Genomic DNA, 24698 nt, shown 5'->3' with positions numbered 1-24698 from the left:
TGACAACCCCAGCTGCCATGTAACCCCGGACAGTGGTGTGTACCTGCAGCCCCGGCACAGACGGGAACGGAGGCGGGCTCTGGCATGCAGTCCTCTGACTGCCACGCTCATGTACAAGTGCACACAAATCAATAATAAATAAAGGCAAATTTGAAAATTGTTTTTACATGTGTGGGTGTTTTGCCTGCGTGTATGTAAGTGGATTAAATGCGTGTGGTGCCCACAGAGTCTGAGAGGGTGTTGGATTCCCCTGGCTTTAGAGTTACTGGTGGTTGTGAGTCGCCTCATGGCTGCTGGGAACTGAACCTAGGTCCTCTGCAAGAGCAACCAAGTGGTTTTACCGTGGAGGTATCTCTCCATCAGACACCAGACTGATAAGACTGGGCCTTAAACACAAGAGGTAAGTAGTTGTGGAGCTGAGCAGGGCCTGAGCTCAGGGCCCGGTCCTCCCATCTGCTATCACATGACATACAGCTCTTTGTAAACTCTGAATGAGGTTTTTCTTGTATTTACAATTTAGTTTTAAGTATGTATATGTCTCTGTGTGTTTGTGTGTGTTGGTGCAGGTACCTGCAGAGGCCAAAGGCTTTGGAAACTCCTATAGCAGGACTAAGCTGCCTGCTATGGGTGCTGGAAACCAGACTTGGGGCTTCTACATGAACTGTCTGTGCTTTTAACCCCCAAGCTATCTCCTCAGCCTCTTCGTCTTTCTAATCTTGTTTGGTGTGTGTGTGTGTGTGTGTGTGTGTGTGTGTGTGTTGGTCAGAGGACAACTTGAAAGAGTTATCTTTCCTTCTACCATTTGGGTTCCAGGAATAAAATTTAAGTCATCAGTTTTTTTGTTTGTTTAAGATTTATTTATTTTATGTATGTGAGTGCACTGTCGCTGTCTTCAGACACACCAGAAGAGGGCGTCAGATCCCATTACAGATGGTTGTGAGCCACCATGTGGTTGCTGGGATTTGAACTCAGGGCCTCTGGAAGAGCAGTCAGTGCTCTAACCGCTGAGCCATCTCTCCAGCCCTCAAGTCATCAGTTTTATATAGCAAGCATGTTAAGCCATCTTGCTGGCCCCAAACCGCTCTCCTTCATACCTTGAGAGGTGTGGGGAGTCTGGGGAGAGAACTCTGGCTACAGAGCTCAGTGAGCTCCCCAGCTCCACTGAAAGCCTCATGTGCCAAAGCAAGTCTAGACCGGCAGTGCTGTGGGGGTGGGGACGGGGGTCCCAGGGACTCGGTGACCAGCCTGGTCTACATCGAGAACTCTAGGACAGCCAGCGTTGCATAGGGAGATCGTATGTATCTCTAAAAGCATCAGAAGCTGAGCTGCTGAGATGACGGTGCAGTGGGAACTGTAAGCCTGGTGACCCCAGTTTAACCCAGAACCCTACAAAAGTAGAAGGTGAGGACCAACTCCACAAAGTTGTCCTAGGCCGTGCTGGTGCACGCCTAGTCCCCGCACTTGAGTTTGGGGCCAGACTGATCTACAGAACGAGTTCCAAGGGTACACAGAGAAATGCTGTCTCTAAGAAACAAAACAAATAAAAACAGGAACTCCTAGACACAAACAATATAAAGAAGGAAATGGTTAAAAAATGTAAAATGGCGATCTACAAAGACAGCGTGGAACACGATAAAGAACATACCTGACACATGTACACACACCACAAACACACACACACACACACACACACACACACACACACACACACACGGACACACACAACAAAGAAAACAAATGGAAAGAGCTCATGGAAGCTGAGTGTGGCGACTGAGGCAGGAGAATTGAGAGTCTGAGGCCACCTGTGTCAACCCTAAGTGTTAGGCGGTCCCCTAGGGGTAGTGGTGGAGTTGACTATTATGCACGGGGTTCTAGGTTCTATCTCTAGCACCATAAGAATAGAAATCAAGCCAGCATCCAGCCTGTACACCAAAAAAGCCAGACGCAGGATCACAGCACGGGTGCAGGGCACAGGGAGGCAGTGTGGGCAGCGGAATCCCCGATTCACTGTCTAGCAGAGAAGGCTTTTGTCTACTGTGGAGTGTTTGGAGCCTGAGGAACCGTGTCTGCTTTGTCAGTGGGGACCTCAGCTTAGCCCTGTACGTTGTTGGGGAGGATGACACGTTCCATTTGTGAAGCGCCTGGCCCTGTAGCAGTTCAGGACTAGCAACTGCTCTTGCCAGCCCCACCAGGGCTGTATCTGTTGCCTTCTCTGTGGAGCACTACAAGGTTTCCCAGAAGCCTCAGTCCAAGATGGAGAAAGAGGGGTTCCGCCTACTGTGGGTTGGGCCCAGAGGAAATGGACAGCAGGTGTGGCCCTAGAGACGCCTCTGGGATTGGCCCTGGACATTAGTTCCTTTTATGCTCTTACCTAGACACATATAGTCTCCCTGTAGTTCCTGTTTGTTGGAGGCAGGAAGTCAGAACTCCTCCAGGGGAGCTGGAAGAGGAGGGGCCCGCAGGAGCTGAGCTTTTCCAGCAGTAGGAGGCTGGGACCCAGGGTCTGGGCCTTGGAACAGCTTCTCTTCCACTGTACGGCAGGAGCCAGGGGTAGGTGTGCCCACCTTAGTGATGTTGGGAAGCAGGGCCGCTGGGAGAAAGCATGGCCTCAGGCCTCATGAGGTCCTTGCTTTCCTCTCCTCTGAGTGGGGCTGGGGCTGGGGACAGCAAAGATCAGACTGACAGCCGGGCCTACAAGCTCGTGTTCCTTAGATTAGGCACCGTCTTGTCACCAGTGATCACAGAAGCCTCCTGTAGGCTTGAGGTCTGGAGCTTGGAGAGTCTGAGGTGTCATGTGACCCTGTCCTTTCCTGCCCTGCCACCTGGGGCAGGTATCCAGAGCTTCCAGCTCTCCTCAGCTCTAAAGAGAATAGTTGTAGCCTTTTAGGTCACCAGAAGGGTCACCAAGCACCATGTGTGTAAATACCTCACACGGTGCCTAGGAGACGTGATGATTTCGGCCACTGTGTTTGTGATCGTCACTCATGAGGACCAAGGAAGCAGGTCACTAGAAGCTAAGCATAAACGGGTCAGTGAGCAGTCCAGGAAGGAGGGTGTGGCTTTCGGGGCTGGACTCTACCCAGGCTGCAGCACTGAGGGTTACAACATAGGAGGGTAAGGCAGGCAGGTCAACACTTCCAGCTCTTGCCTCTGTAGCCATCTTCTTCCTGTCAGGAGCCTGAGCCCTACATTGTAGGCTACTGCATGCCGCAGTAATGGCAGCTTTTGTTCGAGGGACGACTGGGCCCATGTTACAGTTAAACAGTCGAGGGGCCCTGGAGCCTCTAGGCTGGGCTCCTTGCCAGTTGTCAGAGGCAGTCAGCAGAACAGTCTTGCCCTCAGCTTGTTGAGGGGGTGGCGAGCGAGCGCTGAGCTGGCTTCATGCCATCCCCAGCCTCTGCATACCTTACCTGGAGCCTGGATAGGGAGGAGCTTAGAGCATGGAATTCCGCTCCCCCTGGCGGGGTTGGGGTGGGGGACGGGGACAGGTGCACCCTAGGGCCACCTCCTGGCTTGGCTCTGTCTACCCAGCCACTCCCGCCTGATTCCCCCACAAGGAGTCGAGAGCTCCAGGCAGGCATTTCTAGCTTACACCAGCCTTAGTACAGCCTTGTCCGAAGGAATGCAGAGCCAGCCACCTAACCCCTGAGGGAGGAGCCCAGAGAAGGCCTCCCAGCACTCTCAGTCTGGGCTGGGGACAAGGCAGCAGATGTGGGAACCTGAGGTTCAGGAAGGCAGGGCACTGTCCCTGGGAAGTTCCCTGTAGGGCTGGCGCTCACCTGTGGACACCTTCTCTTTGCAGATGCCCTGCTGGCAGACTTGGAATCTACCACCTCCCACATCTCCAAACGGCCAGTGTTCTTGTCAGAGGAGCCCCCCTACTCCTACCCAACTGGAAACCACACTTACCAGGAGATTGCAGTGCCACCTCCGGTCCCACCTCCCCCATCCAGCGAGGCCCTCAATGGCACGGTCCTGGACCCCTTAGACCAGTGGCAGCCTAGTGGTTCCAGATACGCTCACCAGCAGGTAAGGGATGGGCATCTGAGAAGCCCTCAGGGACTTGGGGGTAAAAGCAGCTGACCTACAAGGGACGTGCCAAGCCGCTGGAGAAATGAGGCTTGGGGGAATGGGCTGTCCACAGCCATACACAGTCCTTCCTATGCGCCATGTGAGGGACCGGTGACCAAGTATTAATCACCTGACCAGCCTTGGAAATTCCCTTGTGAGACAGGCTGTGAGCAGGAGCTGCCTGGGGGGCCGGCTGCTCCTGTCTCTCCTGTTCCTGTCTCCACGGGGACAGGCCTGATCACTCTTTCTTCCGCAGCCCCCATCCCCAACGCCCATCTACAGCTCCAGTGCTAAGAATTCCAGTGCCTCCAACCCCCAGGACGGTGGCTCCCTTTGTTCCAGAGCAGGCGAGGAAGAACACGTCTACAGGTACAGAGCCTGCACCCCAGCCAGCTCCTTCTGGGAACCTCTAGGCCATTGGCTTAGACTACAGAGGCCCTAAGGCCCCTCCATGCCCTGTGCCTGTCAGGCAGCTCCCTCTGCCATCTCCTGGTGGTGGGCTGGGCTGTCACAGCATCTGTGTAGTTGAGGAACCTTTCTTCCTCCTCCCCTGGCTACATTCCTTTCCTGCCCTCCGCCTCCTTGCCGAGGAGGCTTGTAACATTCCACCTCTTGGGCCTTGAGCATCGGGGCTGCTACATCCAGTGTTAGGTGGAGAGGCCTCACTTCTCTCCTCTGCTTCTTGAAGCTTCCCCAACAAGCAGAAGTCAGCGGAGCCTTCACCTACCGTGATGAGCTCCTCCCTGGGCAGCAACCTCTCGGAACTTGACCGGCTCTTACTAGAACTGAATGCCGTGCAGCACAGTCCTCCAGGCTTCCCTGCAGGTACAGCAGGGTGTCCAGGCCACATGGGAGCCTTTGGGTTTCTGGAGGACTGAGGGATGAGCAACCGTTTTGTCTCCTTTTCTCCAAGATGAAGCCGAATCAGGCCCCCCATTGCCCGGAGCCCTGAGCCCCCTTTATGGCATCCCAGAAAATAACAGTCCATTGGGGGGCAAAGCGGGGCCTCTGATGAAAGAGAAGCCAAAGCGAAATGGAGGCCGGGGGCTGGAGGATGTGCGGCCCAGCGTGGAGAGCCTCTTGGATGAACTGGAGAGTTCTGTGCCCAGCCCTGTGTGAGTATTCCCTGGGCTGTCTCCGAGCTGGGAAGCTCTTGAAAGTCCTGCCCAGGCAGGCTCCAGGCTACAGTGCCCGATACTTAGCCAGGCCCTGGGGTTGCAGTGAGTCACTGGGGTGGCACCCCTGCCACCCCGGCCGTCAATCAGCACAGTCAGGTGCTGTGTGTGCGGAGGCCGTCTGTGGCTCAGACTGTTAGCACAGGTTTGCTAATGTCCCAGAGGGCTTAAATCCTGCCTGTGCCAGTCACTCTATCCAGCACTCAAGTCTGTCTTTCCCTCCATGAGTTGGAAGCCAGAGTGAGGCACAGTGATACACAGCCACAATCCTGGCGTGTGTGAGGTCCAGGCTTGGGGGAATCTCACGCTCAAGGCCAGTCTGGGCTACCTAGTGAATTCCAGGACGGTCTGAACTGCACGAGACCTTGTCTTAGAAACAAGAAGCAAACTGTAAAGTAGGTTAAGCAGGCAGAGATAACGGGATGAGACGACATGGGTAAATCGAGTGAGACCGAGGAGTGCAGTGTCTGCGGAGGCCTGGCTCATTGCCCCGGCGCTCCTGGGACACGCCTGGTAGTGTTGGGTCTTGCTTGTTCATTCTGAGGTGGGGTCGCACTCCACAGCCCAGACTGTTCTGGAACTCACTATGTAGTGAAGCCCCTTGCATGCTGGGTTTACAGGGATGAGCACCACACCTGCCTGTCTCCATGGCAGCTTATCGATGCCATCAGGTATAATAATCTGTGTACAGTAGTGTAGAAGGGATCTAGTGGTGCTCCCTGTGCAGGTGAGCTTGCCTCTGCCCTGGCACGGTGTCGTCCTATCAGGGGACTGTTTGAGCCCCCTCCCCTCAGCACAGTGTCAGACAGAGTTGCACTCTACCAGGGATGGGGGTCCCTAAGATACTGGGTGCTGGAGACCTGATCCCCTGTGGAGCCTGAGTCTGGCCCCTGGGCTCCCCACTGACACAGTGCCCGCCTTGCAGCCCGGCCATCACTGTGAACCAGGGAGAGATGAGCAGTCCGCAGCGAGTCACCTCCAGCCAGCAGCAGACCCGAATCTCAGCCTCCTCAGCCACCAGGGAGCTGGACGAGCTCATGGCTTCACTGTCAGATTTCAAGGTGCCCTGTGATCCCTGTCTTCTGTGCCCCCACCCATTACCCGACCTCAGTGAGTAGCTGGCCTGTGGCTCCACTGCGCCCTGCGGGGGGAGAGGCCAGGCAGCACTTGAGACTGAGCTTCTTAGCAGCCAGCAAAGGCAGAGAAACCAGAGACTCTTTTAGCTGGGACATTCCTCCCTCTCCTGGTGTTCCCAGCCACCCAGGTCAGGGGGATCAGGAGGCCTGAACACAGGGACAAAGAGCCCTGTGTTGATAGCTGCTCTTGCTGGAGGAGGGTGTGTCCTGCTGGGCCCCGTGGGATCAGGATCCCATGCCTGAGAGGTCATTTGCCCCAGGGCTGTATCTCCCACGCTAGCTGTCCTCAGAACACCCTCATTCTTTCCGTCTGTGGGGATGGGACTTACAAGCCTCTGCAGCCAGCTTCCTTCCACCCTCCACTGTTCTGGGGCCTGAGTCCCCAGTACCCTGTCTGTGGGAAACTCAACCTGCCAGGTCCTCAGCCCATCGGCAGCAGCATCCCATCTTCCCCTCCAGGCCCTCCAGGCCCTCCAGGCCCTCCAGGCCACGGCATTTTATTTAGAGGATGTAGTGCCTTGATAGGGATTAATACTGACAGAGCTCTCAGGAGTTGCTGATTCAGCTCCATGTGTGTCGACCTTTGGGGTGCAGCTCAGGGGATATGAGAACGGAGCCAGGCAGCCTGTCCGTTCTTGGCATAGAGAGGTGCCTCTCTTCCGCCGGCCGCATGCTTGGAGCTCAGAGCTGGGAGACTGGGTGCTGGCGCAGTCTCGACTTGTCAGACTTGTTGCCGTGGTTCTGAGCAGTGGAGAGCAAGTCAGGATCCACACTGGCTGTGCTGGTGCCTATCCCAGGAAGTAGCGGTTGTGCCCTTAGACCCTGTAGCCCGGTGCCACTCAAGGGAAAGCCGCACTGCTTCTTGCTGAGCACTAGGGAAAGGCCTTTCTGGCATAGGAAGGCAGGAGTGGGCTGGGAGGGCCAGCAGGTGGGTAGTGTGTGGAGCTGGGTTTGCAGCTCTCTGTAAATCCCCTACATGCTTAGTCTGGGTGACTGTGAGCATGGCCCAGTGGCTACTTTCTGGTGCCTGGGTCTCCTAAGGTGCAAAGGAGACCCAGACCAGCGCAGACAAGCATTTCTGGGGTTGGAGCCTTTCCAGAGTCCCTGTGCCTTACTTAGTATCCCACCGGTGTAGATGGTGGTTCTCAGAGCACTAGGCCACACCTGCCCCCTGCTCAGCCCTCCCTGTTTCTCTCTCTCCCTTTGTCTTTCTCCTCCAGACGAGCACTTCTGCTGTGCTGCTGAGCTCCCAGGGGCTGCTGCCCGGCTTGACTCAGTCTCAGTCCCTCACCCTTCCTCCTCCCCCCACTAAAGCCTCCCCTGGAGAACACACCCCAGTGGTCCTCCACACAGAAGGAAATAGTCAGGGCCTTTTACCTTCTGTGGCTCCCAGATGGCTTGGTTTGGGTAGTTTTGAGGAGACATCAGACACTGAAAACACAAGTCATCCTTCTGTGGGGGGTTCTCGGCGGTCGTGTGGTGTGAAGAGCCAGGCTCAAGTTAGGCCTAGCCTGACAGACTCCGTGGGTCTGCCCTTTAGGACTCCCCCGTACCACACTCCACATCCTGCTGGGAGCACAGGATCCCAGGGGCCACTGGCCAACCATGTGTGTTCAGAGGAGACTGAGGCTCCCATTTGGAGATGGCCACAGGCTTTGGCAGCATTCAGGCCTGAGATTCCCCATGAGGTGACATCCAGCTTTCAGGAAGGGATTGAGCCTCCCGCTGTGGCAGTGGATAGGCAAGCTGTCCTTCCTGACACCTGGACTCTCACTAAGGAATGTGACCTGTGGGAGAGGGCACAGTCAGAACTAGGGGGCCTGGGAAGCACTTGTCCTGCCCCAGGGGACAAGGAGCAGCTAGGTGGGAAGATTCCCCAGAAGGGAAGCCTTGGGGGACCCACTGAGGCACTGGAGAACCCTGGGAACCCAGAAGGTACCACCGAAGCCACTTTGGAGGCCAGGAAGGAGCAGCCAGAGCTTTCTCATGCCACGGCCATGGGGACACCCTGTACCTCGGAGAGGATTTCCGCCTCTGGCCAGGCAGGCACCAGCTTGTGCAGTCACTAGGCATGGCTCTGGCAGGGTTTGAGTGTGGGCCACTCCTTGCTAACTGCATGCTTCTCTTACGAATGTCTGCCTGGGCAGAAACTGCCAAGGGGTGATGGCCCTGAAGATGTGTTTGACAGTGATCCTGTGTGCTGGCCTTGTGCCTAGTGATGCTCTGTCTCCTGCTCCTAAGACGTCCTCTAGAGGACTGCCCTGGCATTTGGATGTATAGAATGGTTGGACACATGGATTTGGGGACCACATAGATCTGCACACCACACTGGCCACACTCGCTACCTATGTGAACTTGGGGAAGCATCTAGAAGCTCGACTTTCCCTTCTTTAAAATGGGAGCACTAATAGCTCACTTACCAAGATCATTAGAGGGTTAGCTGAGGTAAATCCTGGAAAGTGGATAAAACTCAGTCCATGGTTTTCCTTCCTTCTGTCCCTGGCTGTTTGTCCTGCCTTACCTTCCTCAGTGCTGGGATGATAGCTGAGTGCCACCATGCCTGACTCCTCTGTGTTTCTGTAGGAATCTAACTTTATGCCTTCTTCCCAAACCGTTCCCTCCAACACTACAATTAGTAAGCTTTAATACATGAACTACACACAGACACTGGCTAGAAGGTGTAAAGAAAAGAGAAGCCTCCATCTTTCTACTGCAGTTGTGAGGGGAGAAGCGAGGGAGGGGTAGGTACGTCAGATAATTACTGTGTGACCCCAAGTGTGAGGCAGGAGAATCCTGCTGGCTCCTGCTGAGGAGAGAGCAGCTGGTCCTACAAGCATTTGTGCATGGTTAGAGGCTGACTTGGGAGAGAGCAGTGGCCATAGGACCCTCTTCAGTCCTGTCTGCTTCCTGCTCCCTACTTCGGCTTGCCTTTGTTGTTCTGCTTTGACCTCGCGTGACCCCTAGTATGGACTGAGCAGCTTTTCTCTCTAAGTTACCTGGAACAGGATGGTGATGGCTTTGTCCTCCTCCCCCAGATCCGCTCTGTGATCAGGAGGAGCCGGGAGACAGGCCACGTACATCCCATGTCTCGGGAACCCTCCCCTCGCCGCAGGCTGGACCCTGCCACCCTGAGCAGGAACCCATCCCAGGAGCGGCTCATTGCAGAGCTGCAGGGCCGGCTGGGCATCCAGCTGGTGGCAGAGGAGGAGGCAGGGGCCTCTGCCCAGGACTGGCTGACTGAAGGCGTTGTTATCACCGTCCAGCCACGAGGGAGGCGGGCCGGGGGGCAGCTGGTAGAGAAGGTAGCCAGCCGATATGGGCCAGAGCCCTGGAAGTGGGGGTCTGGAGGGTCCCTCTGTCCTAGTGCCGGCTGAGAAAGATTTTGGGGTGGTGGGGTGGTTTCTGCATTTTCTGGCCTTATCAGAAGGTGACCACATCCCCCCCTCCACCCTCTACTGGCTGCTGAACCCGTACTTTCCTGTCTCTTTCCCTCTCTCCTTCCCAGGTTGTCTACCCTCCTGACTCCCCAGTCCCCCTGAGAAGAACCATCTCTGTTGTGGCTCCTTCTCCTCCTGCCCCTTTGCTCCAGGATCACCCTGACTCTTCGGCCAGCAGCTCTCCTCTCCAGCCCAGCCTGCCCACTCCCTCCTGTCCAGGGCTCTTGGCTGGCTCTTCTGCTTCTTCTGGGGTCCAGACTGCAGGGGGACAGCCCCAGGAGGAGGGTGGGCATGGCCCTCCCGGTCTCTCTTCTGTTTCCCACACCGTGAGGTCTGTGGGCTGCCAGACCAATGAGGACCCACTCTTCCACCCGATACAGGCAGGCCTCCCAGCATCTTCCCCTTCCTATGCCCTGTCGCATCCTGAGCCACCCCCCAACTGTGAGGATGCCACATCAGCATGCACTCACATGGGGCTGAGGGCTCCGTCCTGCATCCTCAGCCCTGACAGTAACTGGGGTCCTTCCTTAGAGCCTGACCCTGGGTTCTCCCGAGCCTGTTATCTAGGCACCACCTTAGTAAACCACCCCTGGCCCATTCCCTTGGACTTCCTCAGCTGAGGAGGTCATCCCTACACTGGAAGCTATGAGTCATCTGCCCTTGTTGGCCTGGGCCGTCAAGACCTCAGTGTTCACCAGTGTGGCTCACCCCTTCTCCTCCCCTTCTCCTAGGCCCCTCTCTCAGGTTCTTTTTTTCTAGATACATTCATTTTTTTCCCCTCTCTCTCTCTCCTCAACCCACCCTCCTCTTTCCTTTGCTATTGCCAAGAGGGAGAAATCCTCTAATTCTATGAAATAATCCAGTGACAAGGCCTTTCAATCTTAGTTTTTAAATATGTCTTCTCCTCCTCTCTTTCCCACCTAAGATGCAGGGCCTGGAACAGAGAGCGGATGGAGAACGGCCATGGGCAGCCGGCTGGCCCCCCAGCAGCAGGCAGAGCAGCCCCGAAGGGCAGGACGAGGGAGGGGTCAGTGCTTGGGCTGGGGGCTGAGTTCTTGCTTGGCATGTTGTCCCTGGGCTTGGTCATCCAGCTGGGTGCTGGAAGCCCTCCTCGACCTTCGGACTGCCTGCTGATGTCACCCCCACCCCCAGACGACAGTGCGCCTTCTGCCTCAGTCAGCCTGTCTGTTCAGAATAGAAAGCCGCATGGGTGTTAGGCTGTGAGTTGCCCACACCAGGCCCTGGAGATCTGACTGGCTTTCTGTGTCTACAGTTCATGGCCCAGGGGAAAACTGGGAGCAACTCACCTCCTGGAGGGCTCTCCAAGCCTGGGAGCCAGCTTGACAGCATGTTGGGGAGTCTGCAGTCTGACCTGAACAAGCTAGGGGTCGCCACCGTTGCCAAAGGGGTCTGCGGAGCCTGCAAGAAGCCCATCGCGGGGCAGGTAAGAAGGGGACGGGGATATGCACTGGAACCTTGGCTCCTGACCTCACCCCGAATGACTTTGTGTCTGTCTTGTCAGGTTGTGACCGCCATGGGAAAGACGTGGCACCCCGAACACTTTGTATGCACCCACTGCCAGGAAGAGATTGGATCCCGGAACTTCTTCGAGCGGGACGGACAGCCCTACTGTGAAAAGGACTACCACAGCCTCTTCTCCCCACGCTGCTACTACTGTAACGGGCCCATCCTGGATGTGAGCGCATGCGCGGCGGGCGGTGGGCTGCCCCTCTGTTCCTGCTCTGCCCTGCCTGCTCCCGTCATCGTCTGTGGCCCTCAGTCCTCTTTCTGAGGAGTGCCAATCCCAAGGCTTACACAGGCAGGAAATGGTAGGGTAGGGCTGAGAGTCTGACCTGGTGACTCACGGCAGCCCACATGCATGTTAAGTGGCTCCACCTCCCATCCTGGAGTCCTGGTGTGGAGGCCCAGGCATTAGGAGCCTTGATGGACAATGGACTAGGTGCCAGGTGTCTCATGTCCCACAGTCTGTGGTGTAGGGAGTCTTCCGGGGTCTGGTCCTTTACTTACAATGTAGGAGTCACAATAAGACGGGTGAGCCCGTGAGTTTGAGCTGGAAGTTTGAATAGAGAGGTGCGTGCATGCGTTTGTGTGTGTGTGTGTGTGTGTGTGTGTGTGTATGCGTGTGCGTGTGTGCCAGTCAGCTGTATCCTTCAGCAGCTCTGAATACTTAGTGTTTGCAGTCAGGAGAGAGCCTTTGGGTGTGCTCTGCTCCTCCCTCGGCTGTGAGCAGGGGTGAGGTGGGAAGGAGAGCCTTGCCCATGCTCCTTTTTTCTGTTTTCACAGAAAGTGGTGACGGCGCTGGACCGCACGTGGCACCCGGAACACTTCTTCTGTGCCCAGTGTGGAGCCTTCTTTGGTCCAGAAGGTATGGCCAGGCTGGAAGGCCTGTCATGCTCTGGGATGTTTCAGAAGGAGGTGGGGTGACCTTGCTGCCAGTGGCTTCGGGGTGGCTCCCTGTCTGCCTCTGACCAGCACCCCATTCCGATTATCAGGGTTCCATGAGAAGGACGGCAAAGCCTACTGTCGGAAAGATTACTTTGACATGTTTGCACCCAAGTGTGGCGGCTGCGCACGCGCCATCCTGGAAAACTACATTTCAGCCCTCAACACCCTCTGGCACCCTGAGTGCTTTGTATGCAGGGTAAGGGGCGCCTCCATTCAGCCAGCAGGCCCGGGAGCAGGCAGTGGGAGAGGGGTCTCAGAGAGCAAGCAGGGCTGCGGTGTGTGAACGTATGCTTCTTCAAGTCCCAGAGGTCCTCAGCTGGGGTTGAGATAAGGAGCCAGTAGAGGTGTTTTGCCCTTCAGTATATAGGCCTCAGGACTGGTCACACTGGACAGAGCATGTGACAATCAAATGACGTGTAAGAAATCCTAAGGCTCCACAGGAGTGGACAGTGCTGCTAAGATGATCTGTGGGGTAACAGGCCCCCTGCAAGAGCTGGACGAGTCAAGCGGAACACTTGCTGTAGGCCTGAGCCTTTCGTGCCTGCATGTGCACCCTAATCTGCAAATCGGGAGCCAGAATGTGAAATTTAAGCTCAGGTCTCGCCTCCCCATCCTATTCAAAATTGTGTCTGTTTCTGGCAACAACTTTATGGCCACCTCCATAAATCCAGAACCCACATCTCTGTGGGCCGCCCACTTAGCAGTGAGCGTGGCTGGCTCACATCCCTTATATACTTCTCCCCGCAGGGAAAGTTAAGGGTTTAGCCTAGCTCATAGAAAAGGGGGGAGCAAAGAGAGGTCATTCCAGGGGTGACAGTCCTTTGAGCATCGCCCAGGACGGATCCTGAGCCTCTCTCCTCTTCTGCCTGGCAGGAGTGCTTCACGCCTTTTGTCAATGGAAGCTTCTTTGAGCACGACGGGCAGCCGTACTGTGAGGTGCACTACCATGAGCGGCGCGGCTCGCTGTGCTCTGGCTGCCAGAAGCCCATTACCGGCCGCTGCATCACCGCCATGGCCAAGAAGTTCCACCCTGAGCATTTTGTGTGCGCCTTCTGCCTCAAGCAGCTCAACAAGGGCACCTTCAAGGAGCAGAATGACAAGCCCTACTGCCAGAGCTGCTTCCTGAAGCTCTTCTGTTAGGCCCACTCCTGTCACCCGCCCTGCCCCAGCCAGTGCCACCCACTGCTACTGTGACCCAGGGGTGATGGGGCCAATCCAACAGAAACTGGAACCTCGTCCTCAGCAGGTGTAGGGCAGGACCCTGTGTCAGTCCTGCCTGTTTCTCATCCCTACCAGAGCCAAAGGGGCCTCCTCCCCCTCAGTGGCTCTCCTGGGCTCCATGTCCTTCATCTTGTACAGAGGTGGAAGCTGCCACCCAGTTGTTCCATGTATGTCCCCAAGAGCCAGCACCCACACTGGAGCCATTCACAGTCACCTTTTAGCAGTGCAGTCACTGGGAGGGCAGAGAGGGTCAGCTAGGGGCTCTTTTTATCCGTCTTCAAACCTCATTACCCTAGTGTATTGGAGACACTGGGCCCCTCTAGACAATGCCAGCATAAACTCACCCACAGGCCACCAAAGGCACTTTGGGTGCCACCACCCAGTCTCTCAGAGTCTGGGTGACTGCCCCATTTATACCCGCCCTGGGTCTCTGAGAAAGGCTTCTCCAGCAATAATGTTTTATATAGACACATGCTTCATCTCTGGGGACGGCGTGAGGTAGGAGTGTCACTCACCCTCCCCTCATCATTGTACCAACTTGGATAGGTCTCCACACCGAGGTCCAACTTCGTATTGCTCAAGTTGCTTTTATGTATCTCTACAAGATGACTTTGGAGGGATTTAGGGACGCCCCCTTTTGTACTCTTGTCTGCCCACTGCGCCCGGCTCAGCCAGTGGCCTTGGTTTCTGTATGGACTTTGCTTTGTACTGAGGGCTTGGGATGGGGAAACAATTTGTATCTTATTTTATTTTTTAGCACAACGAGTTGGGAGCAGCTCTGTAATGACTTCTGTAACCTCACAGCTCCCGGGACTGTTTTTAAACTGCTGTATTTTCAAAGCCTTCCCTTACTGCCCAGGCCAACAGGCTCTTCGCTAAGAACTGGGCCAAGAATGTTCCAGCCTTTGGACCTGGAATTTTGAACCTCATGCGTCCTGTTCCCAAGGGGGGCAAAGGGGAAAGACATATTTGCGGCCTGCTTCCTGCCTAAGTAAGCCATCAGGAGCCAGCCTCTGTTCTCTGTGAGCTTTTTGGCAACAAGGAGAACCCACTGAACTTTCTCAGCTGCCTCACTGCTTCTCTGGGGCTTGCTCTTCTGCCTTCTCAGGAAAGCTGGTGTCTGATTTTGTCCAGGAAGATCATAAAGGGTCTCTGGTCTCGATTCTACTGGGTGCATCTCTCCCTCAAACTTCCTGGTGACTGGGGCAAAGGTGGTTCTCTTTCACAGGTGGGATCCATGTTTGTGGGAGGGGGAATGTCTGAGAAGAATGCTCCAGGTTGGTACAAGGGACCCTGGTAGGATTTGGGGCAGAGGGACAAGATCCTGTTAAAGAAACAGGAAGTCCCGGAGCTCCCATTCCAAAGGATGAGACGGGAGCAGCCAGCTTGGAAAAAGCTGGAACAAAAGCTCCTGGAAAGGTACCCCGAAGGTTCCATAGGCCAGGGGCCTGCACATTACATCAGCTTCCTAGTAGAGACCCAGTGTGATGGGATCCTCGGTCAGGGCTGGGCCAGCAGCAGCCCAGGTCACGGTCACCTCTGCACCGTGTAGTGGACACCGGCACTTCCACCCACAGGCCTTACTGCTCTGTTTACAGTGACCTGCTCCAGGCCCCTCCAAGAAGAGACTAGGGTGTCTGGAGGGCCATTCTCTGGGTCAATGCATATGTGATCATTTGATTTTTTTTTCCCTTATAAACGTCTAACCTGGCTTTTCCATTTCAACTCCTGTGATTTATGCCAATAAAGTTTGCCATGATTTTCACCGATCTGGTGTTATTTCTTGGGAGATTGGTCTATTGCCACAACAGAGAAACCACATTCTCTCTAGACTCAGAAGAGTCACACAGAGAAGACAACTGATCTTCTCTTCCTGGAGTCCCAGAAAGCCAGAGAACGGGATCCTGGGAGCTTGACTGTGGCTGTGGGTCCTCCTGAGCTTTACTGGCCAGCCTAGGAAGTACTGACTGGGCACACGGGGCAGGTCCTGCTCTAGGACTATTATGTGGACCCTGTGGGCCTGTTGGGTGACCTTTCACTCAGTGATCATGGAGAAAGAACAGAATGGGAATTACAAGTTCCAAAGAACACCTTGGTCTAACCCCCTATGGAATTTCAGAGATTTCCTGCTGCTGGTCAGTCTCTAGTGCCCCCTTGTGGTCAGGCCCGTATATACACGCTTTCTCGTCAGATCCTGGGCCCCAGAATTGGATGGATGGTTTCATTGTGCCCTCGCTGCAGCTTCAGTCTCTCTGTCCTTAAGCAGGTTTCCAGGCAGCATGATAAATGGCATTCTGGATAGTGCTCTGTTACCGTGAGCTTGGAAGTGACCATGACCTTTGACACCCACTCAGCGATAATGACTTGGGTTCTTTTTCCCAACCCTCATGTCTCATCCCTATCGAAATGAGTGATTGGCTTCCTCGGTAATGCTTTGTGGATACCTCCCCATGCCACTGGATATAGATTTGCACCATGTCTAATGGCTTCACGGCATGAAGTTATATTGGTATACTACAATTAGCGATGCTCTTGATACTGTCAGAGCCAGGATGTCTTTGGAAATGTACCATAACCATATGTGTGCACTTAGAGATAGACATAGGGTTTGGCTTTGACTGTGTGGCGCAGTGAGGCCTATGTGTTTTGTGTGTGGGTCTCTGAACCTGTTTCTAGATCCTTCTGAAGTCATGATTTAACCTCTCTGGGAGCTTTCTCGCGGATAAAGTATTGTAACCTTGGGGCTGAGGGAGACAGAGACGTCGGAAACATGCCCTAGTGCTTAGCACAGTGCTGACCGTGCAGAATCCTTGTCACTGGGGAGCGAGGTCATCAGTCACTGGTTCCAGCAGCTCTCAAGCTGGGCTGGTCTTCAAAGGCACTCGGAAGCTTTAAAACAATGGGCTGCTTGTCTAGCGTGAACGAGGCCCTAGGTTCAATATCTTCCCCCGTATATACACATTTATTTATACAGAGATACTTATTTATTCATGGGTCTGGAAAGACAGCTCAGCAAGAACAAGTACTGCTCTTTCAGAGGCCCAGAGTTCAGTTACAGTGATGGATAGCACCAAACACACGTAACTCCAGAGGTGTCCACTCCTCTGACATCCCCCAGCCTCACACGTGTGGCATACATTTGCTCAGACTCACACACAAGCAAATAAATAACATAAAGCCTTTTTTAAAAAGTCAGATTTCTGGGTCCTAAGACTAGGACAGTTTTTCTTCCTGTCTCTACTGGAGCAAGTGAGAATCTGTTGAGTTTGTCCAGGCTACTGGTGACCAACAAACTGTGACAACAGCCTCTTTCCACCTGTCAGAATGCTCTCTTCCCCTCGGCTAGCAAGGGTGGCGCTCAGGGTTCTGATATCCAGTCTAGCCAGTTTGCTGCTTTCTTGAGTAGGAGGACACCTTTTCACACTGTTCCCAAACCCGAGTAAAAGGCCCAGTAGTTTCACAGACACGTTCGCTCCCAACCCCTATCTGGGCAGAACCTGCTGGAGTAGGACCCGGTGTGCCTGCCACAAGTGTGAGGCTGTGTGGGTATCAGAGAGGACATTAGAGAGTATGTCTCGGCTTACTGTGATTGGGGCAGTTACCGGGGGCAGGAGTGCAAGGTTGGGGTACGCTAGAGAGTGAGACTGTCTCAAAGTAAAACAATTATCCAAATAAATGTTGAATGAATATATATATATATATATGTGTGTGTGTGTGTGTGTGTGTGTGTGTATGTATAATACAAGAAGCTAATACATATCGATTTTCTCCTGTATCCCAGGAAGAGAAAGCAGATGGTCAATAAAGTGGAAGTACTTCTTAAGACAACACAGCAAGAGGCAGAACAAAGTTATAAATCTGGGTCATCTGGCCGCATACCCTGCGTTTGCCCACTCAACAAATACATACACGCCCACTGTCTGGCAGGCACAGAACAAAACCTCTGCCCTTACGGAGCTTCCGTTTTTGTAGGGAGAGGCTGACAAACATAATGTGAGTTATACAGAGAGTTAGATGGTGTTTGTGCTACAGGAGAAGGCAGGAGAGGGAGGGAAAGGAGGGTAGGTTTGGTTTTGCCCCTGCCCTTTAAATTCGAATTCGACAGCCAGGGCACATACATCTCCTTGAGTAGCATTTACAGCAGGACTGAAAAAAAAAAAAAAAAAAGCCCTACAATAAAGGCATACTCTTGGAGGGCGAGAGAGCAAAGGGATAAGGTTAGAGACAGACACATCAGTAGGAAAGCAAGAAACCAGACTGCAACGGGTTTGGAAACGGTAGGACCTTGAAAATAGTTTACGTTTTAGGCTTTTCCTCAGAGAAAATCGGAACCTTCGGTGCGTTTTGTGCAGGCGAGGATGTAGATTTTGAAAGGAAAAAACGTGATGAGACCAGAGCACCTGCTAGGATTTCTCAGGAGTTGGTTTTGCTACGTGGTTTGCTGTACTGATTCGGTGCTGGGCGGCTCCAACCCAGCAGAGGGCAGCAGCTCTAGGAGGGCTCCTCATGCAACAGGATGCCGTCGTTACTTACCTACTTGCTGGAGTGACAGCCGCATCAGCCAATGGCTGCGTAGGATAACTCAATGAGGCGGGACGGTTGATGGCGCCAGCCAATAGGTATGGACGTCGTCCTAGGTTTACGAGGCCTCACGGGTCTCCTATAAAAGGCAGGCGCGGACGCGCGGCCCTTCTCTCGCCAGGCGTCCTCGTTGGAGGTTCGGCTCTTGTGTGTGTGTGTGTGTGTGTGTGTGTGTGTGTGTTTGTGGGTGGGCGACAGGCGCATGGGGACGCTGGGGTCGGGAGCGATGGGCTCGGGGAGGCTCCGGGACAGGCTGCCAGTCCCGCTTGCGGCCTCTCCCGTCCACCGGCCCGCGCTGTCGCCGGTCGCAGCCCTGGCTCCAGCTCCCGCGTGGCCGGCTTGGCCTAGGCCTCGGACCGGGGCTGGTGTCCGGGTTACCGGGCTTACGCCGCCCTTCTCTCCCCAGTGACATCGTCTTTAAACCCCGCGTGGCAATCCCTGACGCACCGCCGTGATGCCCAGGGAAGACAGGGCGACCTGGAAGTCCAACTACTTCCTTAAGATCATCGTAAGTGCGGAGCGGGCCGCCGACGCGCCGCTTCCGCCCCGTGTTACGGGGGCAGCCATTTGCCACGTTCTTTAACAGAATTAGGCATTCTGGGGAAGTTCCATCTCGGGTCCTCCTGTTGCAGAACTAGCCCACTCACCCAGAGACTCATCTCGTAGAATCCTTCCCGTCTGTGCCGAGGGCTGAGACTGGAGTGATTCATCTTAAGTAGGCACCTTGTTGCTCACCTCATCCTTGCCAGTCAGGCTGGTGTCCAGTGACTTAATTACAAAAGGTCTTTGAGGCAGTTTTTAACCAGGACTACCAGACTTTGTAGGCATGAGCCTGTTTTAGTTTATCCTAATGAGTTTCAGACACAAAGATCTTTGGGTACTGTTGTACCTTTTCTAATTCACAACCTAAGTTTCCCAACATCTCTAATTGTTTTCTGGGCCTTAAGTCTTTTTCCCTGATCAGGGTCATTTTAGTTAGCCAGGTATCCCTTTAAAAAGTAAGGCTAAGTATGGTTTTACTTGAGGCAGGGCTTCTCCATAGTTCAGGCTGGCCTGGAATTTGCAAGTAAGCCTCCTCTGACATCACAGGTATGTGCCACCACACCCAACTAAAAGTTAACTTTTGGCTATGACAGGAATTGTTTGCTATTCACAACCAGCAAGTGAGTTGGATGGGGCAAGGCAGACGTTAGGTGCCTGGCTCTTAGTGAGAAATGTCACAGCTTAGCCTTGGAAGCATGAAGGAGAAGCAGTGGGCAGCTAGTGGTTGGTTGCAGGCTTTGGCTGGGTTTTGTTTCCTTCTCAACTTGATTTCTTCCTGGCTTTCTTTATAGCAACTTTTGGATGATTACCCAAAATGCTTCATTGTGGGAGCAGACAACGTGGGTTCCAAGCAGATGCAGCAGATCCGCATGTCCCTCCGAGGGAAGGCTGTGGTGCTGATGGGCAAGAACACCATGATGCGCAAGGCCATTAGGGGGCACCTGGAGAACAACCCAGCTCTGGAGAAACTGCTGCCTCACATCCGGGGGAACGTGGGCTTTGTGTTCACCAAGGAGGACCTCACTGAGATTAGGGACATGCTTCTGGCCAACAAGGTAGGGGGATGGAAGGACTGAATGAGAATTCAGCCATTCTCAGGGTTACCAGAGGAGAGATGTTTCACAGTTGAATACCATTATTCTGTTTAGGTGCCTGCTGCTGCTCGAGCTGGTGCCATCGCCCCATGTGAGGTCACTGTGCCTGCTCAGAACACTGGTCTGGGGCCTGAGAAGACCTCTTTCTTCCAAGCTCTAGGTATCACCACTAAAATCTCCAGAGGTACCATTGAAATTCTGGTGAGTAGACATGGCCTGCAGTGTAACTCAGTATTGCACAGGGCTGGTCCTTTGGATTGGGCCTTCTGCCTGTAGATGGTAACTGCCTGCTGTTCTCTTTCTTAGAGTGATGTGCAGCTGATCAAAACTGGAGACAAGGTAGGAGCCAGTGAAGCCACACTGCTGAACATGCTGAACATCTCCCCCTTCTCCTTTGGGCTGATCATCCAGCAGGTGTTTGACAATGGCAGCATTTACAACCCTGAAGTGCTGGACATCACCGAGCAGACCCTGCACTCTCGTTTCCTGGAGGTATGTTCCAGGCTACGGATTCGTGCTGAGCATCTTCAATGTCTTATTTTCTCATCTATAAAGAAGGAAGTGACTATAAAGTCTAGATTGCTTGTGCTGGGAATCTAAGGGTTGTTAATAGTCAGACACTGGCTGTGGTGGCCTGGACTTGTGAGTTTGAGGCCATCCCATCCTGGCATATATAGTGAGTTCTAGGAGTTGGAGGACAATCAGGTCCACTTAAGAGAAACACAAAGTCTCAAACAAAACCAATAAAACTGCTGGCAGGTGAGGTTTTGGTTAGTGAGTCCTAGGAGAAATGAATACAATGTCGCCACCCCAGGATCTTTTGCTAGATAATTACCATTACAACTTATAAGAAAATTTTTTCCATGAGTGAATAACTATGGACTTAGTGTTTTAGTTTTTAGTAATGCTCCTGAGTTTTATATCAATAATTGTACTCCAACTCCTACCATGCTTGCCCCTGGTCATATTTCAAAATTGGAAATATCTATATTTGTTACTGGCAAATCACATCTGGAAATAGATTAATATCTTATCTGCTAGTGCTTGGTAATTACATTAAAGCTTATATTCTCAGAAGTCACTGTAAGGTATGCTGAGCACCCAGGTCTGGAGCAAGTGTGAACACAAGCTGATGGCTCTCAGCCCTGCCCAGGTGAACTCAAATGTCATTCTTGTCTCCTGTTCAGGGTGTCCGCAATGTGGCCAGCGTCTGTCTGCAGATTGGCTACCCGACTGTTGCCTCAGTGCCTCACTCCATCATCAATGGGTACAAGCGGGTCCTGGCTTTGTCTGTGGAGACTGAGTACACCTTCCCACTTGCTGAAAAGGTAAAGCTGTCCTTTCAGGACCCCAGAGGACTAAGAGGTTGGCAAATGGCAGTCTGCTGAGTTAGCGAATTCATACTGTATTTCACACAGTGAAACAAGGCAGGGTTTTATTTCACTTAAGCTGATCTTAAAGGCTTGAATCAAGTGTTTAGATTATAAGTATATGCACCACCAGTTTGGGGTTTATCTCCAGTGTTGGGGTTTCCCCTAGGCAAGCCTTCTACCAACAGCCATTATTAATTCATGCCCAGTATACTGTTTGGGGGAAGGAGTCTACTTTTGAGAGCTGGGTGTGGAAGTTCAGGCCTATAATCCCATCAGGACTGCTTTAGTTTGAACCTGCCCTTTAATTAAAAATGGGAGAAATGCATACTTCAGTGACAAGGGTGTACATGCTCACTGAAAGGTGACAGACCCACAGAGTCACCCAACTGTAGTCAGTTCTGACTTCACATTGGAAAGTAGGCAGCAGGACAGTCCTTCGCAGGAAGGGTGTAGGTGGTAGAACAAGATAATCACTTTGTCTTTTCTCCCTCAAGGTCAAGGCCTTCCTGGCTGATCCATCTGCATTTGCAGTTGCTGCACCTGCGGCTGCTGCCACCACTGCTGCTCCTGCAGCTGCTGCAGCCCCAGCCAAGGCTGAAGCAAAGGAAGAGTCGGAGGAATCAGATGGTGATATGGGATTTGGTCTCTTCGACTAATCTCTTCAATGAAACCAAGTCAGCCTGCTTAAATTGAGAAAGATGGAAATAAAGGCTTACTTCTCTTAAAGCTGGCTGGATTTATTCACTTATGCAGGATTAAAAAGCAAAAACATTACTATTTAGGAAATACTGTGTGTTGGCATCTTTGTTTCTAAAATAAAGCTCCTGGTGGTTTTTGGGGGATTTTTGAGACAGGATCTCTTGACTTTGCTGGCCTGGGACAGATTTTCCCTTCCTTAGGATTGGGAATTACAGGTGTATGTCCCTAAGCCTGGTGTGTATTTCTTTACCGTAGTTCTTGTTCATGGGGGGCATTTTGTATATGTCCCGAGATCACCAGTTAAGGTCTATACCTAAGTTATACCAACTCTGTACAGTTTAACTCTGATATCTAGGCCTGCTTTCTGCACTAAGCCAGTGTTTGTATTAAGTTCCCTTACTGCTCCAAGCTAGGTCCAGAACCCTGTTGACTAAGGCTGTTTTAAGATCTGAAATCTCAGTCTGGGACAATATTGCTTGTAGCACAGGGACATTCAGCTCAGGGTGATTGGACTCAAATGCCTTATAGCTGGTGTGAAAAATAAAAATATTAGGAAGTAATAAAGTACTCTCAATAACACAATTGTTTAGTTCGGCACAACAATGGTTTGAACTTTTAAATTCTCTGGGGATGGTCTTTTGAGAATTGCATAGTGAAGACAGGAAGTCACTGCTGTATGTTTAGTAATGAAGATAATACTTGTGTCTGTATAAGATGTGCAGTTGAATACTGAGGACTTTTTCTAGGTTGGTTAAGGGAATACAACAACGGTATAAGGCTGTTTTTGAACACAGGTACAGTTGATAACTAGTCACTAAGGTGTGCATATATGGTTGCTTCATGTTCTTGTTGGGAAACTGCAAATTCCCACTAGAATGTTTAAGGTTAGTGGTGGGCTGAAGAGATGACTCAGTGGTACTGACTGCTCTTCCAGAGCTCCTGAGTTCAAATCCCAGCAACCACATGGTTCATCTGTAATGAGATCTGATTTGATGCCCTGTGATGGTGTATCTGAAGACAGCTACAGTGTACTTATATTAAAAAAAAAAAAGGTTGGTCGTTTTTAAGGCTTCCTAAAATGTATTTTCAGTCATTGTAATTGTAGTCAAGAAGTTACTCTGGAATTGTAACCTCGACCAACAATTTGATGTTGGTTCATATAGTGTCAAGACTCTGAGAAGCTCAGGATTTTAAAAACTGGAGCTCTTAATGCAACACCCTGTTGCTACCATGAACATTGTGTGGGTCATTTACTATAGATTAATTCTGTCAAAAGTTTGAAAGCCGGGGCTGGAGAGATGGCTCAGTGGTTAAGAGCACCGACTGCTCTTCCAGAGGTCCTGAGTTCAAATCCCAGCAATCACATGGTGGCTCACAACCATCTGGAATGGGATCTGATGCCCCCTTCTGGTGTGTCTGAAGATACATTAAAAAAAAAAAAAGTTTGAAAGCCACTGCTGAGGGTATTCTCAAAGAATACTCTAGAGTCCTAGTAGAAATTAAATCACTCTCCAAAGCCACTGCAGCTGAGGCTCCCAGCAAGCCCGCTCAGCAATTCTGGGGACATCCCTGCATCCCTCCTGTGTCTCATCACCTAACCGCCAAGTCTTCTCTGGACAGCAGCCTCCTGGGCCTGAGTCTAGGTTTTGGGTCTAGGAAAAAGCATTCAGTGGCTCCGCCAAAGCACTAGGAGGAACTGTCCGATCGCCAAGGATGCCGAGCTATGGAGAGCCTGGGTCCGGGGACTGCAGCGCGCGACCTGCGGCCGCCCTCCCACCCGGGGGCGCCAGGCCTCGCCTTGCCGCGTGGGCCCCGCTGTGACCCGGAAGCACTCCGGAAGCGGTTCCGGAGCGGGCGCCTGCAGGATGGCGGCGGACACGCAGGTGAGGCGGGCGGCTGCGGGGCCAACGCGGCGGGCGGCGGGGCCGGAACGCGGGTGGCGGGGGCGGGATTGCGCGGTCGGAGGCTGCGGTGCCGACCGCCGCGGAGGGCGCAGAAGGAGGCGGCGGGGGGCGGGCTCCTCACGGCTCGAGGCTCGGACCGGCCTGGACGGGCAGAGCGACCCTGGGCTCGAGGATCTTGCCATCGGCTTGGCTTCTAGGCAGCCGGCGCCCTGCTGGGGTGTGTACCCGTCTCGGCGGTTGCAGAGCTTCCACTCGGGATCTGCCACGGTTCTCCGGAGCCCGCGAGGCGATGCAGAGGCCCCCCACTCTGCCCGCGGGTGGAGTGTAGCCTTTATGTCCATACGGGTTCGGGGTTGAGTCTCTCTGCTCGTTGGTTTCGCTAAGGCATTAGATAAATGACATCACCCCTTCAAGTCTCAGTTGTTTTTTTTTGTTTGTTTGTTTGTTTTTTGTTTTTAATATAGAACGGTGTTGAAATAATATTTCATAGGGCTGCTGGGAAGATTTCGTGAGACAAAGTAGTAAGGTCCCATGTGGTGTGTCGGGTGTTACTGGGTCCCGGATGAGATTCCAGAATTCCACCTAGAGTCTTGACATCTTTGTGTGTTAACACCTGTGGATACATTGCAGTTCAGGGGTTGAGAATACACCTTCTTCATCTCAGCCTCTTTTGTAGCGCCGTGGAAGGGTGAAAAGACTATAAAGAAGAAACAATTTTTTTTCTCCATGTCCCCACCTCACCCTCCTTTTTCAAAAATGTAGATCAGAGCCAGGCAGTGGTGGTACACTCCTTTAATCTCAGCACTTGGAAGGCAGAGGCAGATAGATCTCTGTGAGTTCCAGACAGCAATGGCTACACAAACCCTGTCTTGAAAAACAAACAAACAAACAAAAAAATAAATTAAAAAAATGTACAGTAAGTTGGCTTTGAACTTGTAGCCATCTTGCCTGTGCCTCCCTAATGTGGGGGTTACCTTGCTTGGTAGGAGAACATATTT

The 24698-nt window shown here is 52.9% G+C and overlaps 4 protein-coding genes across 8 annotated transcripts in view; all 4 read left to right on the top strand.

The window, feature by feature from the left end:
• Window positions 1-15271, top strand: part of PXN (paxillin) — a 47130-nt gene extending 31859 nt beyond the window's left edge. Inside the window, exons 2-15 of one of the 4 annotated variants that reach the window (XM_080940830.1) lie at window positions 3803-4029; window positions 4328-4440; window positions 4760-4896; window positions 4985-5186; window positions 6172-6307; window positions 7603-8424; window positions 9418-9684; window positions 9888-10199; window positions 10745-10846; window positions 11093-11263; window positions 11342-11515; window positions 12124-12205; window positions 12333-12481; window positions 13159-15271. In XM_080940830.1, the coding sequence (XP_080796956.1) occupies window positions 3803-4029; window positions 4328-4440; window positions 4760-4896; window positions 4985-5186; window positions 6172-6307; window positions 7603-8424; window positions 9418-9684; window positions 9888-10199; window positions 10745-10846; window positions 11093-11263; window positions 11342-11515; window positions 12124-12205; window positions 12333-12481; window positions 13159-13425 (3161 nt within the window). In that variant the 3' untranslated portion in view covers window positions 13426-15271. The remainder of the gene's footprint in view (window positions 1-3802; window positions 4030-4327; window positions 4441-4759; window positions 4897-4984; window positions 5187-6171; window positions 6308-7602; window positions 8425-9417; window positions 9685-9887; window positions 10200-10744; window positions 10847-11092; window positions 11264-11341; window positions 11516-12123; window positions 12206-12332; window positions 12482-13158) is intronic. The other 3 variants (XM_080940831.1, XM_080940832.1, XM_080940833.1) reach the window with 3 other exon arrangements.
• The window catches only part of PLA2G1B (phospholipase A2 group IB), a gene marked incomplete at both ends in the record, with an annotated part of 153694 nt that overhangs the window by 68037 nt on the left and 60959 nt on the right, over window positions 1-24698 (top strand). The window lies entirely within an intron of this gene.
• On the top strand, window positions 18473-21939 carry RPLP0 (ribosomal protein lateral stalk subunit P0). The gene is made up of 6 exons (XM_080941264.1): window positions 18473-18595; window positions 19422-19685; window positions 19779-19925; window positions 20031-20216; window positions 20912-21052; window positions 21592-21939. Exons 1-6 carry the CDS (start codon window positions 18542-18544, stop codon window positions 21751-21753), a joined length of 954 nt encoding a protein of 317 aa, XP_080797390.1. The 5' UTR covers window positions 18473-18541; the 3' UTR covers window positions 21754-21939.
• GCN1 (GCN1 activator of EIF2AK4) overlaps window positions 23650-24698 on the top strand; it is a 57525-nt gene continuing 56476 nt past the window's right edge. For both annotated transcript variants that reach the window (XM_080941077.1, XM_080941076.1), the window contains exon 1: window positions 23650-23679. In XM_080941077.1, coding sequence (XP_080797203.1) covers window positions 23662-23679 — 18 coding nt within the window. In that variant the 5' untranslated portion in view covers window positions 23650-23661. The remainder of the gene's footprint in view (window positions 23680-24698) is intronic.

Source organism: Micromys minutus (assembly GCF_963924665.1).
Source record: "Micromys minutus genome assembly, chromosome: 29".
NCBI classification, from domain to species: domain Eukaryota; kingdom Metazoa; phylum Chordata; class Mammalia; order Rodentia; family Muridae; genus Micromys; species Micromys minutus.
The sequence above is the reverse complement of the archived record's forward strand: the minus strand, read 5'-3'. Positions and strand labels throughout refer to the sequence as shown.